Here is a 14,141-nt window from a genome sequence, read left to right on the forward strand (position 1 = left end):
TATGCAGTTGAGCTGTTTTGCCACCCTGCTCCTGAGAATAATCCCATCTGGTTAGCATTTTTCTATGTTCCTAAGAATTCCTTGGTGAGTCCCATTATATACAAAGTCAACTAAGAACAGATATAAAATCAAGACTGGTTAGTACTTACTTTGCTTCAGTAGTTTTGCTAGCTTTGTCCATGTTTTTCAAGCTCTCAGGAGATCTAAGTTGAAATCTACAGCTATCATTCATATTCCAAACTGACTCCATTAAAACACCAACTTTAGGAATCCCAGCACTGATAGAAAATGCCACTGCTCCAGCATGATAGAGAGGGTTATTTCTTAAGCAGACCTAGCAAACAAAAAAATTATCATTCAAAATGCTATAGAAACTATTTGATTTATGAAGGTAGAAGATATAAAAATGCTCTCTGAGCTTCCCAACTGCAACCTTATACAATCAATAAAGCTAATAAAGTTTCCCATAAGGGTGTTTGCTTCTTGAATTAAGGGACTTAAGTCATTTAATCATAATTATGCAAACTGTTTAATTAATTTCAAAATATCATATAAATATCCTGAGCATTCTACAAAAACATCACACTCAGAACCTCTTAAAATAGGATCATTTAAAAAGTATTATGTAGTGGCCTGGGAGATGGCACAGTAGATAAAGCATTGGATTCTCAAGCATGAGGTCAATCCCCAACAGCGTATGTACCAGAATGTGTGGTTCGTTCTTTCTCTCATCCTTTCTCATAAATAAATAAATAAATAAATAAATAAATAAATAAATAAATAAATACATAAACAAATAAATACATAAATAAATAATGTGATATGTAAAGAAGGCATTTTTAATATTTATTTTCCCTTTTGTTGCCCTTGTTTTGTATTGTTGTTGTAGTTATTGTCGTTATTGATATCGTCATTGTTAGGACAGAGAGAAATGGAGAGAGGAGGGGAAGACAGAAAGGGAAAGAGAAAGACAGACACCTGCAGACCTGCTTCACTGCCTGTGAAGCAACTCCCTGCAGGTGGGGAGCTGGGGGCTCGAACTGGGATCCTTAAGCCGGCCATTAAGCTTTGCAACACGTGTACTTAACCCACTGCACTAATGCCTGACTCCCAAAGCAGTTTATTTTTTATCTATTTCTTTGAATTTGAAACTATTTTCCTCCTTGAATCCTGAGACCACATAAGCTCTGAAGTGTCAGCTCTATAGAGAGCTGTCCCCTCACCCCCAAGATTATTATTTTTTAGAAGTCAGAAAGTTCATAGGATACCTTTGAGTTTTCTTACTGCCACACCGTGATACTGTCTCCTTAGTCCTAAGTCTTATCTTAAATTTTGAAATGCAGACATTAGTGTTAGAAAGTCCTCTCAGAAAGCAGCCTCAGGTTCAACTCTGAAATCACTCCCCGATATATCACACTGCCCCTTGCACCAACAGCAGCTCCCTAGAAGGCATGGAGAGTCTTCCCACAATCTTTAGTGATTCCTCCAGTTCCTTAATCTTACTTACATTCTGCTCAGTGACCCAGTAACTCATGTTTATGTTGTACCTAACTGGTGGCATATATAAAAACCATATATTTGGTTATTTTTAAGTAAACATAAGTAAAATGACAGAAGTATAAACTAGAAATATGGGATTAGAGTTACAATCTGATCAAGAGTACTCATATGCCATTAAACATAGTTCTGAAGCACAGAATGAATAGTTCATGAGAACTATTTCACATGTCCTAATATGCTCTCACTTGAGAATTTCACCCACAAATTTTCCGATTACACTAGTGAAAGCCTGAGAAGTCTGAAAGATGATCAATAAGAAAGGTGTCATGAAAGAAAAATGTCAAAATGTATTAGAAAAGGTAATGCTTTCCTTAAAAAAAATAATAAATGCACCATATATAAGGGTCTATGTGGCCAGTGTCCAGTGTAGAGTAATATATGTGATGGATATTTGCTAAACACATTTCTCTGAACAATTATATGATCTGAAATACAGTTACTGCTTAAAGTACACTAGAAGTAGTGGAATCATGTAGACTTGAAAGCTAAGCACCCCCTCAAAAGTAATTAAAAGTTACTGCTAAATCTTTGAAAATTACACTTCCCAAAAACAGCAAGAAAAGGGAAACTGTTCACTTTTTTTTTTTCCAGATCTCTTAAAATCTGATCTAATATAAGGTAGTAAGAGTCCCATGTCAGCTTCTGCATTCAATGTGTTATGATGTATTGAGTGAAGTAATGAAGACATTCAGTCTTAGATACATTATAGTTAGAAGACTCTGCCCACTCCCTGGAAGAGTTCAAGATGAGCAGAAATCCTTGCACCAGACATTAAGAATTCGGGAATTAATAAGTCACCTTCCATACACTAGCTCTATGAGCAAAAAACACCTCTGGAAACCCATTAACACACAGCACTGTGAATAGATTTCCTGGTTCATGCTAATAGCCTCTCTAGAGCGGTCTCTTTCAGGGCATTCCAAGGAATTACCTAGAATGCCTGTTAGGAAAGCACAATGATGCTTGGGCAGACAGACTTTTCAGATAAGGCGTTTCAAACTCTCAACTGAAATATCAAACAATTCTTAGCAGGCAGATCCTGGCCAGAACCCTGTCCTACTAGAAAGCTATCAGGATCTATATGGGGGGGGGGGGGGGAAGCAGAGGACCTGGGCTCAAGTTCCCAGTCCCCCCCTACAGGGCGAAACTTCAGAAAGGGTGAGGCAGGTACCTCTCTTTCTCCTCCCTCCAACTTGTCTTCCCCCCCCCCAAAAAAAAAAATTAAAGGGAGGGTTTGCTGGTAGTGGTGATTCATTGTGCAGGCAGGCACTAAATTCCAGCAATCAAACCTACAGAATGGTAAAGGCGGGGGGGAGGATCTGTATGCTACTTGACAAATAAATAACCAGTGACTCAGCAACATACATGCTACTAAAATCTGCCAAGTGACAGTCATGTATAGAATGACTGCCTCCAGGAACATTATGGGGTAAAAGTGCTTCTACAAACAAACAGCACAGGCTTCATTTAGCTACTAACCTGGGTTCCAACAGTGATGTTCGGCATGGAGGAGATACCAGCACTAGATTTGGGTTTTTTATTTTTTGCTCTAGCTTTCTCTAACATTTTTTTCCTTTGACTAAAAGGAACTACACCCCTGAAAAGTAAGAATCATAAATTGGTCAAAACAGCAACAGAAAATGACAATAATAATCCTATAAAATCTGAAATTACACACATTTATTATTTAAGCATTCCTGATTTATCCACTCTCCAACATTTTACTTCAGAAGAATAATAGCATGTGCGACTTATTCCTAATTGTAACTTACCATGTTTAAAAGAAAACTAGATTCACTTTCATTAAACATTTAGGGTTATATATTATAGAGAATTCATTTTCTTACAAGTAATTATATTTCAATAGTGGATTTCCCCTATAAGATTTCTGCCAATTCAAGTTTGCAAATACCTTAAAACACAACAAAATACATTTAAATTTCCTAATAGTAAAGGAATAATTGAAGAAGACATTATATTCACACTATGAAATACTTTAATAATTTTTAAAACCAAATGTTATTGAAAGAAGTCCATAATTAATATTGTATAACTTAGACTTTATGTGAAAGTAAAGTACTTGTTTATATTCTAGAAAGATATTAACACCTTCAACTGTTAACTGATCATAGTTGTGTTTTAGGATTAAAAGTAACTTGCTTCTGCTTTATGCCTTTATTCATTTTCCTAACTAGTCACTAAGTATAAATCTGGTTTTTTTTTTCCTGTTGTTTGTTTTTTAACAAAGTGAAATTTCCCTCTGCCTACTCATAGCACTAATCTGGCTTACGTAGTTCCAGAATGGGACTTGGGCTTCATGCAGGTAAGTCAACACTATATACACTGAACCACCTTCTAGTCGGCTCTAAGACATCTCTCTGACTGACTTTCTGATGTTGGTATTGCAATACTCAGTACACCTATTCATGCGAATAAAGTCACTGACTAATGAGAGACCCGTCCTCTGTGATACTCACCACCAGTATAAACTGTTCTCTAGCTGGGCACAGGTGTATAGGGCACAGCAGTGCAGGGACACAATCCGTTCTCCTTGGAGCTCAGAGTAAGTCTGTGCAGTGTGCTCTAATTTAGAAGCAACAGAGCTTAAAGTTTCATCCACCCATGTAGCAACCTAAGGAACAAAATAGAAGTTCAAACAAAAACAAGTATTGGTTGTATTGTTATATAGAAAACTGGGTAATGTTATGCATGTACAAACTATTGTATTTACTGTCAAATGGAAAACATTAACTTGCCAATAAAGAAATTAAAAAAAAACAAACAAACAAGTATTGTTATAAAGGATTACGGTCAAAAGTAGAATTTGGAATTCTAAAATGTTTTGAGTTAAATGCTACAAAAACAACTAATCTAGAAAAGTTCCTAAGACTGGAAACTAAAGTCTTCTCTTCATATAATTTAAAACGTCAAGTACTGAAATACTCAAAGCCACCCTTACAGCATTAACTGAAAGCAAACATTGGTCCCCCGCTAAAAGCCGATAGGAGTCACAGATCTGTACAATTCCGCTACGTCCAGTGGACTTGCTCTTTAAGCACAAAGCAAAGGAGAGGGGAAGAGACAAAGAAACAGAGGTAACCACTGCAATGCAGCACTCCACTGTCCATGATGTCTCCTCTTGTGCTGTGCATGGTGCTCCCACATAGCAACAGGGACTCAAACCCGGTCGGGTCCTTCCTTATGCAGGTCAAGTGTGTACTTTAACTGGTGACCTGTCTGTTAGGTCTGCTCCAACAGTGTTTGAAAGAATTCAGTGAATCTAAAGACACATCTATAATCTGAAATGTAATACCCACACTCTCTCAACCTATCTTCCTCTTTCAATGTAGTGCCAGAGGTTCAATCCTAGGATCTGCTGCCTGGTAAGGCGTGAGCTGTCTCCAGACTGGGCCAGCCCTTCAGCTTCATCTCCTCCTTTGTCAGTACTCGAGGCACTGTTTCTCCTCCATCAAATAGAAAGCTACTTTTAAAGGTGGGTTCTAACAGAAATAAAACAGCAACAACAACAGCAGCAGCAACAAAATTTAAACATAAGATCACTAAGGTTTGAGACACACTGTATTTGTGGATCTGGTTAGAAAGATGGAAAAGGAGGAAGAGGAGGGAATCCAAGAATTTAAGCATGAGTCATTAAAGAGAGTGTTTCATACCTTGTTACTCTCTGTAGCCACAGTCGCTCTTATGCTATTTGCAGACAGGAGGACTATCTTTTCATTGGTTAGCCCCAAAAATGCTGCTCGTGGATGATGCAATGAAGGATTCTTTGAAGGGATAAAAATAAAAACAATTAAAAAAAAAAGATTACCATCTTATATGCTGATCTGTATAAGTACTCAGTGAATGCCTTCCTAAGTACCTGTACATTTCTGTAGGGCTCAGATTCATTCCACTTCCATTGGTAAAGTTCCCCTTTACTGCTGACTGCCAGCAGCTCAGAATACAGAGCTCCAATACAGATAAATTTTGTTCCATCCTACAAAGTAAAAGTAATATTATGGTATAAATATATCATAACTGCCAAGCCTAATGATATGTAGACATTGCTTTAGTCAGGACATGAGATCAGGAATAGTTAGCAAACGTATCAATTCCAGCTAAGCAGTCTGTAGTACAAGCTGCAATGCATGTCTTAGATACAACGCTTGCCAGGTACCCTCTCAGAGCATACTCTCCTCCAATCACGCTGGTCTTCTACCTACTCCACGTAATGGGCTGCAGGATATGACTATGTCCTTTGTCTCCTCACCTTCTCTTACTTCCTCTGCTTAATCATCTATCAGGTTGCCAGAAAAAATCATGATGTGCTTTTCTATGCAACAACCCAATGGTTGCTCACATTAAGTTGACCTTCCCAGACCACACACATATTCATTTATAATCTATCTCACTAGAACAGAGAGGCTTTGTCTTGATCCCATAGTAACTAAGAACACTGCACAAAGTAGGCACTCAATACAGTGGAATGAGTGAATGAATGAATGAATGAATGAATGAATGAATGAATGAATGAATAAATAAATAAATAAATAAATAAATGAGGGAATACAAGAACTTGGGGCACGAAGAATTGGATGCAAATTTCCTCTTTGTAGGTGCTTTCAAAATGCTGAGCAAATACTCATTTTTTTTCTTAAGGTCAATATTCATTCTGTCTAAAGATGATACAGATGCAAAGGAGCAGAATGCAAAATCATAAATTTTTTTACTATGAATGCTATTTAAGTTTCTTCTTTAGTGACAAAAAGCATGTAGAGCACCCCATCATTGATGACTGCAAGTTTATCAGTGAAATTCCACACTGAATGAGAATGGAAATACCACAACTACTAGCCAGAGTTAAATTGGCTGCATATTTTGAGAGGAAGAGACAAACTACTTCTTGATAGGGCAGTACACGCTGGCTCCTTGCCCATCTACCTGCTTCCTCATTCTCAATCAAACTCTCCATTTCAGAGGACCAATAGGAATTCTCACATAGCCTGTTTCCTCACATGGTATTTGTCCTATGCTTCAGTTGATTCTTTTGGATGCTAATGCAAACCAACTATAAGAACAGTCGTTCCCTTTAATAACCTCCTGAATTCTGTTTCTGGGTATAGTAAATAAATATCTACTAGTGCTTGTTGACTACTGCAATAATATTTAACCACTTAAGTAGGCATAAGTCTTTTTTTTTTTTTTTTAATTGCCACCAGGGTTATTGCTGAGGCTTAGTGCCCCCAAGACTTAATTAATCTACTGCTCCTGATGGTCCACTTACTCAGTGCTTTCTCTCTACTTCAGACAGAGGGGTTGGGGGGGTAGTGAGGGAGACATAAAGAGAGACACCACCAGCAACACTGTTTCACCACTTGAACAGGGTCCATGAACATGGTAGTGCACGCATTTTACTAGGTGCGTAAGTCTACCATGAATTGAAAATTGTCTAAACTACAATCACAAGCTTAAAAATGTGGTTATTTTTCAATGACAATTTTTAAACTAATTTTAATAGGATAAAAAAGGCAGAGTTAGGAACCACTGTTTCACATACTGCTATTCCTCCTTTATTCCATGTCTAAGTAGATAAATCTGCTAATATACACTAAGTCAACTCTCTTCAGTGTCTAGTCTGCATGATGCACTTAATTATCTTTTGCTCTGTTTTTGATGTTGTGGAGTCTTCACTGTTCCAGGCTGACTTTTCAGACACAAAAAGACAGGGGGGGGAGAACACAGCACCGAAGTCTTTTCCAGTGCGATGGGGCCAGACTCAATCCTACATTGCTATCATTAGCCATCCGTTTTTGAAACAAGTTATACCTAGAAGCAAGTCTAGCACTAATGCCCAAAGTCTGGCTAAATCTACATTCCTCTACTGACCAGAAGAAAAATATGCCAAGATTGTACTATTCAAGACATTTTATTAATAAAAATAACAGCAGACAAAGAAGCCTAGATAAATGCATTTTAACAGCAGATTCAGAAGCCCCTTACTACCTGTCAAAATGAAACAGTGCTAAAATGACCCAGGCAAGAGAAACAGGAAGCTCAGCATGATATGACAGGACATGACAGGATAGGATATACTAAAGGAAAAGTCCAACAATGGTTCAGATCACACATTACCATCTGAAGCAAAAGTAGAATCTGGGACATTTCTAGTTTTATGGAAATAAGAATGCAGTCCAGAGAAAGTCTGTCAGCTGCCAAAGAAAACATAATAACCTCTGCTTACAAAGAAACTAATTAAAATGCAGAATCCTTCTTGTAGTCAAGCTTTCCACGGGAACTGAATGCAGAGGAAAAACAAAGGAAACACATCAAGATCATAAACAACAATGAAAAGTAAAATCAAAAAGCTAGATATTTCCTCTAACATTCCAAATTTAAATCCCACTTGAAGAAAAATTAATTCATTATCATAATATCCTTATCTATAAGAGGTTAACCTCTAAGTTTTTCATTCTTTCACTTCTACTTAAAAAAAAAAAATTGCTACCCTAACAAAGTATTAAAAAAGAAAAACAGAAATAAGATTTAAAATGCATGGAAAGAAAAAATAATTGCTACCCAACTGGATCTGGAAAAAAGAAACAGGCATTCAAAATAAACAAAGAACATTCCCTAAAGGATCCTTTGAATATGAATTACCGGTCACTATGCATACCCATCCTGGGTGTGTGTTACTTTGAGTCACCTGTGGAAGAGATGGGCTCTAGGAGATTGAAATCAACTTAAGGAAGCCCAGATATTGCTAGAAGTCAACATACTCCCCCCCCCAGCCCATTTGTATTCAGCCTACTTTGTCTTCCATAGCATGTCAAGCAAAGAGCCTGTCTAAGTCACTGTCATCATGCAGCACACTCAGTAAAGCAAAGAAACACAGGTCTCTGAACAGCAGAGAATGTGAGAGTGACATACAACACTAGAGAGGCTCTAGTCCTATTAAAAACAAAATAAAAACAACACTTTGTGTCTATATTTGCTTTTATAAAGGTTGGTATAAGAATCTGAAATAAAACCATCTTGGGGGTGGGGAATGTTAACCAGGATCTGTTTAGATGTAATGGGTGGGGGTTTTCTCCAAATACCTTGTCAGGCCACCAGTGCAAATCTTCTCCTAGAGATACTGGACTTTGAACTGGTGTGTTCTTCTTATCCAGGTTTGGCTCTCCTTCCTTGCTGGTAGAGCCCCTTTCATTATCAAATGAGGCTCCATCAAGCCACCTTCGTTCACGTAAACGTAAAACAGATTCACGTTCACGCAACAGCTCAGAGTCTCTCTCTAAGGGAAGAAGGAGAACTGGTATGCAATTGGATCACACCAGTGGGATAAAAGTAAGCCACTCTCTAGTAAAGACCCTTCAGGATGCAACTAACAGCAGTTCATCTACTCACAAAAATTTCATATGAAATCTAGTAAGCCTGACATGCAACGTTCAAAACATTAACTCTTTCAGGTGAGTGGATAAAGTTATAAATTACTGTTTTTTTATCAACTATGATTGTTGTGAATTTCATTGACATACTTTTAGAGCACAACTGTCTTACTGTAAACTGAGTTTTGAGCTTTTTAAACTCAAATTTAAAATTCTAGACTTTCAATAAAAGTGCTTACCATACTTTTAAATGTAACTATCAGAAATTATATACATAAATTTAACATATTAGATACATATGGAAGCCTTGAATTTTGGGGAGGGGGTCTTGGAAAAGTTAAGATGCAAATCTACAATTATAAATTTTTTTCATAATCCAAATTCTTGCTCAAGTCATTTTACAGACTGGATTATTTATGGACAAGTCATTTTAAAATCTGAGATATCAGACAGGATTTTTTTTTAAAGACTACTCTTACAAATATTTCATTACTGAGATCACTTCTACAACTGTCCTACAAACTCTACTTTGACCAGAGCACCACTCCCTTGTTTATACAATGCTGGAGAACTAATCTAGGGTATCATCCATTCACTATGTCATCTCCCCAGCACCTACAAAGTCTAAAGTGAGGTGTTTCTTTAAAGTTTGTTCATACATTATGTTTTAATAGGTAAACAATACAAAAATTTTTAAGAGATGATGATAAAGACTAGAAATAGCATTAAATATACCCATTTGGACAGTATGCATAAGTGATTCTGAATGGCTCAAAATACAAGTAAATGGCTACATAGAATGGCTCACACAAAGCAAAAGAGGGAACTTTAGAGAATCCAAGGAGACGTGCTACAGACTAAGTATTTAAAATGCAATAGTGATACATTTAAGATAGGAAAGGACAAGTTTAGTTAAAAATGTTTAAAGCTATTAAACAATGAGTTGAATATATTTTGATCATTAGGTTTTTTTGTTTTAAATTTTTACTTATAAATTCTAGGTGTTGCAGCAAGATCTTAACACATTTTATTCAAGCTGACTAGTGATCAGAAAATAAGATAGATGATTTCCGTGGAATTTTAACTCAAGTAGTTTTACATTCTAAAAGGAAAAAATACTAACTTAAAGTTAAAACGCAAAGTGAATCTAAATCAACATATACAAAGACTTATATGATTTAAAAATATTTCTAAACTCTATTATGTACTCATTCTATCCTAAGAATTTCAAACTTTTGATATGTTTTTAATATTTCAATCTACTCTTTATCAAACTAGTATTTAAAATAATCACTTTATTATAATCAAATGAGCTAGAGACTTGTTTTCTGAATGCTGCATGTCATAATAAAGTAGAATTCTGCTTTTAGTTCAGAATCCATACCCCTAATTAAAGACATAATCAGGAATCTATAACTCTTGATACCCCCCTAATTAAAGACATAATCAGGAATCTACAACCCTTGATAGACATTCCACTATGTAGATAAAATGGTCTTTAGAATATTACTGTGGTTCCTCAAAAACTGAAATAGTCAACTAGTTTCAATGCCAAAGCATCCCAAACACTAATAAATAGTGAACTTATCTACTGTAGTATTTAAAGTACAGTCCATAGCCAGGCAATGATCACAAAGACACAAATGCACAATTACCTCGAGATGAGCCCAGCCTGGAAAGGGATGAGCGACGGAAAGAAGGATAGCCGAAGTAGCTGATGTCTTCTGAAAACATGGCATCTGCATCAATGATGACACTGGGGTGGGCAGAATGGATGTCAGCATCCAGGAGGGACATAAGATCCTCTGTGGGCAGAGACATGCACATGAAGCATATCCAGACAGCACTTGCAGGTCACTGAAAAACCTCACAAATTCACACATTAAAACCAGGAACTGGTTACGGGCATAACCCCAGAAAACAAAACAAATTTTTATGATATCAAGTTAATATTACTGATATAGGTATGAAAGAACACTAAACACAATTGATGCTGGAATTACTAATCAGAAGGAATGAATGACTATGTTACTTAAACTATCATAGAAATAACAGTTATGGGGCTGTGTGGTGGCGCACCTGGTTGAGTGCACGTTACAGTGCGCAAATACCTGGGTTTGAGCTCCCAGTCTCCACCTGCAGGGGGAAAAGCTTCTCAAGTGGTGAGGCAAGGCTGGAGGTGTCACTTTGTCTCTCTCCCTCCCTGTCTCCCCATACCCTCTCAATTTCTGGCTGTCTCTATCTAATAAAGATAATTTTAAAAATAAAAAAAAGAAGTTAAATTTAAGTGCACGTTGGTCATTCATAATAAGGTATTTAAAAAAGCAACATTCCAGAATCATCTGCCAGCCACTCACAGAACTATGCATGTGATATACTTGTGCCTTTCTTTTTGAGGGCCGTACACAAGCCTGCCAGGCAACTAAGTTTCCTTATGTCCCCTTAATACATATTAAAATCAAATCAAACAGAACACGGAGAAATAGTTTCCACATTGGAAAAATATAGTCAGAAAGCCCAATGTCCATTAAAATCCTATTTTCTAGTCCAAGAAAATTCTTCTACAGAGACAAGAAGACCGTAATTGAGAGCTACTGACCTCCAGCGCCAGGCGGTGGCACACCTGGTTAAGCACATAGATCACCACGTACAAGGACCTAGGCTCAAGGCCCTGCTCCCCATCTGCAGGGGGTACACTTCACAAGCAGTGAAGCAAGTCTGCAGACATCTATCTTTCTCTCTCTCTCTCTATCTCTCACTCCCTCTCAATCTCTCTCTGTCCTGTCAAAATAAGATAAAATGGTAAAAATGGCTGCTGGTAGTGGTGCGAGCACCTAGCCCCAGCAATAACCCTGGAGGCAAAAAATAGAGATCTACTGACCTCCAGGCAAGTAAGACTCACTGGCCGTATCATCCCCATCGTCTCCATCTTCATCATCTCGACTAAGTAAATTATTTACAGCAAGGTTTACATCAAGATTTGTTCGCTGAAGTTCCCGAATAATGACACTTCTGGATTTTCCCTGTAAGACGACTTGGGCCTAAGATACAAAATGAAGTGTGAGGTTAGCTGTCTTTTAATTATGTCTTTACCAAAAATCAGCTCTCTAGATCAATAGAGAAAACCAGTATTTCACACATTCTCATACGAACCATGAATAGGCCTCCCCCTTGTCCTGAGACATTATGATATGATCCAGGGTCTGTCTACCTGGGAGATCAGCTCCTCTGGGATGACGGATGCTGGAATCACAGGCTGGGGCTGGCTGCCCAACAGCCCCGAGCCCCGGTCCCGTCCTGTGCGGATGACACGAGTCTGGCGGCGAGAATCCCGAGCTCCAGCTGATGACCTTCCTGAGGACCCTCCTCCACTTCCACCCACTCCAGAGCTCCAGCGACTTCTAAATATTAAAGAAGCAATAGAATGAGCATTTCTAACACAGTAGTCATTTGTTCATTATGTGAATATACTATAGCATGCATCCTTAAACGTCCAAGCCTACAAGTAGTCTAGCAGCAATTCCAACTGCCCGAAGCAGCAGGGCCCATGTGTCTAGATGACCTAACCAGAGCTGCTGTCACTGACAACAGTCTGCAGCTCTGCAAAGGCAGAGGGCCAGCCCACCCCTGCTGCCACTGGGTCACAGCTTGGCCTCACTTTTCCATTTGAGAGTGATGACTCTACATTGGACCCTGCCCACAGAACCTTCAAGAAAAGGATCTTGGGGAGGTCAGAGAACAGCCACCAGGGAAGGTGCTGGATTGTCTGCATGCTTCTCAGGTTCAAGGTCCAATACCAAGAGATACTTTGGTGTCTCCTTTTCTCTCTCTTCAAACAGGTCTGAGAGTGGTGAAGTAGATTTGCCCGTGCACCAAGCCCAGGCTCCTGTTCTACCGCACTCCCCCAGCCCTGCCCCAATTTTCATCTTTCCACCTCTACTTCCCCCTACCCCTCACCACCAACGTCATCACTGGGATTTGCTGTCTGCACAAGGAACTGCCTGTTCCCAGTGGCCCAGGGCTCAAACCTGGGTCTTGCATGATGTGCTCTACAGGTAAGCCACCACCTGTCCCCCAACATCATTTCTTCCCCCTCCAGAGTTATCACTGGGGCTCAGTGCCTGCACCACAAATCCACTGCTCCTAGTGGTCTTTTTTTCCATCTTGTTGTTGTTATTGTTATTGGATAGGATAGAGAGAAATCAGAAGAGGAAGAGAAGACAGAAAGGTGGAGAGAAAGACAGACACTTGCAGACTTGCTTCACTGCTTGCAACCTCTCTGCATGTGGGGAGCCAGAGATCAAACAGGGATCCTTGTGATGGCCCTTGTACTTTGTGCCATGTGCGCTAACACCTGCACCCCACAACACAAAATTTTTATGTTGGTAGGTGTGTGCCTTTATGTGCTTTTTAAAATTTGCATAAACTAACATTTATGCAAATGTTAGTTCCAATTTAAAAGGAAAAAATTACACATATTCAGATTTTTCTTAAAACCAAAGGGGAAAAGAGGAGGTAATGAAGGTTTGCATATTAAAAAGTAAAAGAGAGAAAAGAAAAAAATTCATATACTAAGCTCTACTCCCTACCTTATATACTGGACTGACTAATACTTAGTACTAATTAGAATTAGAATGACTTGTTCAGTTTTCCCATTTCAAATCTTGTCCTAATTCTTAGCTCAGGTTAGACTAAAGCAAGAATGACTTGATAGTACAAATCAATGAAAAGCAATTTATAAATATGTCATCATATCTAGTGACAAGTAACAAAATAAACTTTATATACTAACATCTCATTTTAAACTTACTATTAAACACAAACCAATTTTCTCTTCCCCAAATAAATTTGGCATTTTCATTTCTTAACCTGGTTTAAAATAAATTTAACACGAACAGGAGATTTAAAAAATATCTCCCAAGACAAGTCTAATTATAAACAAACAAACAACAACAAAAGGGAGGGGCTTCCAATTAGCAAAATACTTAAACGATGGGGTAAAATACTGAAATGCTCCATGAATCTTGATTGCTATGCAAATAATCATTCTCAATTATATGTGCCCTACAGGAAAGAAAAAAAAATGTAGCAATTATTTCAAAATATTACAAATGCAGAGACTGGCACTCTCTCCTAATACTTCTCTAAACCCAAAGGAAATACGGCTGAAGAGGGCATGGACAAAGTCTGTGGACACAG

At 38.1% G+C, this 14,141-nt stretch overlaps 1 protein-coding gene across 1 annotated transcript in view; it reads right to left on the reverse strand.

Annotated features, from left to right (window-relative positions):
• Positions 1-14,141, reverse strand: part of UBR5 (ubiquitin protein ligase E3 component n-recognin 5) — a 117,910-nt gene that overhangs the window by 67,917 nt on the left and 35,852 nt on the right. The window contains exons 6-14 of the mRNA XM_060196392.1: positions 12,154-12,343; positions 11,824-11,983; positions 10,598-10,747; positions 8,655-8,866; positions 5,438-5,554; positions 5,232-5,342; positions 4,038-4,192; positions 3,040-3,157; positions 150-334 (exon numbers count right to left, since the gene is read on the reverse strand). Coding sequence (XP_060052375.1) covers positions 150-334; positions 3,040-3,157; positions 4,038-4,192; positions 5,232-5,342; positions 5,438-5,554; positions 8,655-8,866; positions 10,598-10,747; positions 11,824-11,983; positions 12,154-12,343 — 1,398 coding nt within the window. The remainder of the gene's footprint in view (positions 1-149; positions 335-3,039; positions 3,158-4,037; positions 4,193-5,231; positions 5,343-5,437; positions 5,555-8,654; positions 8,867-10,597; positions 10,748-11,823; positions 11,984-12,153; positions 12,344-14,141) is intronic.

The sequence above is a fragment of the Erinaceus europaeus genome, chromosome 1 (assembly GCF_950295315.1).
Source record: "Erinaceus europaeus chromosome 1, mEriEur2.1, whole genome shotgun sequence".
NCBI classification, from domain to species: domain Eukaryota; kingdom Metazoa; phylum Chordata; class Mammalia; order Eulipotyphla; family Erinaceidae; genus Erinaceus; species Erinaceus europaeus.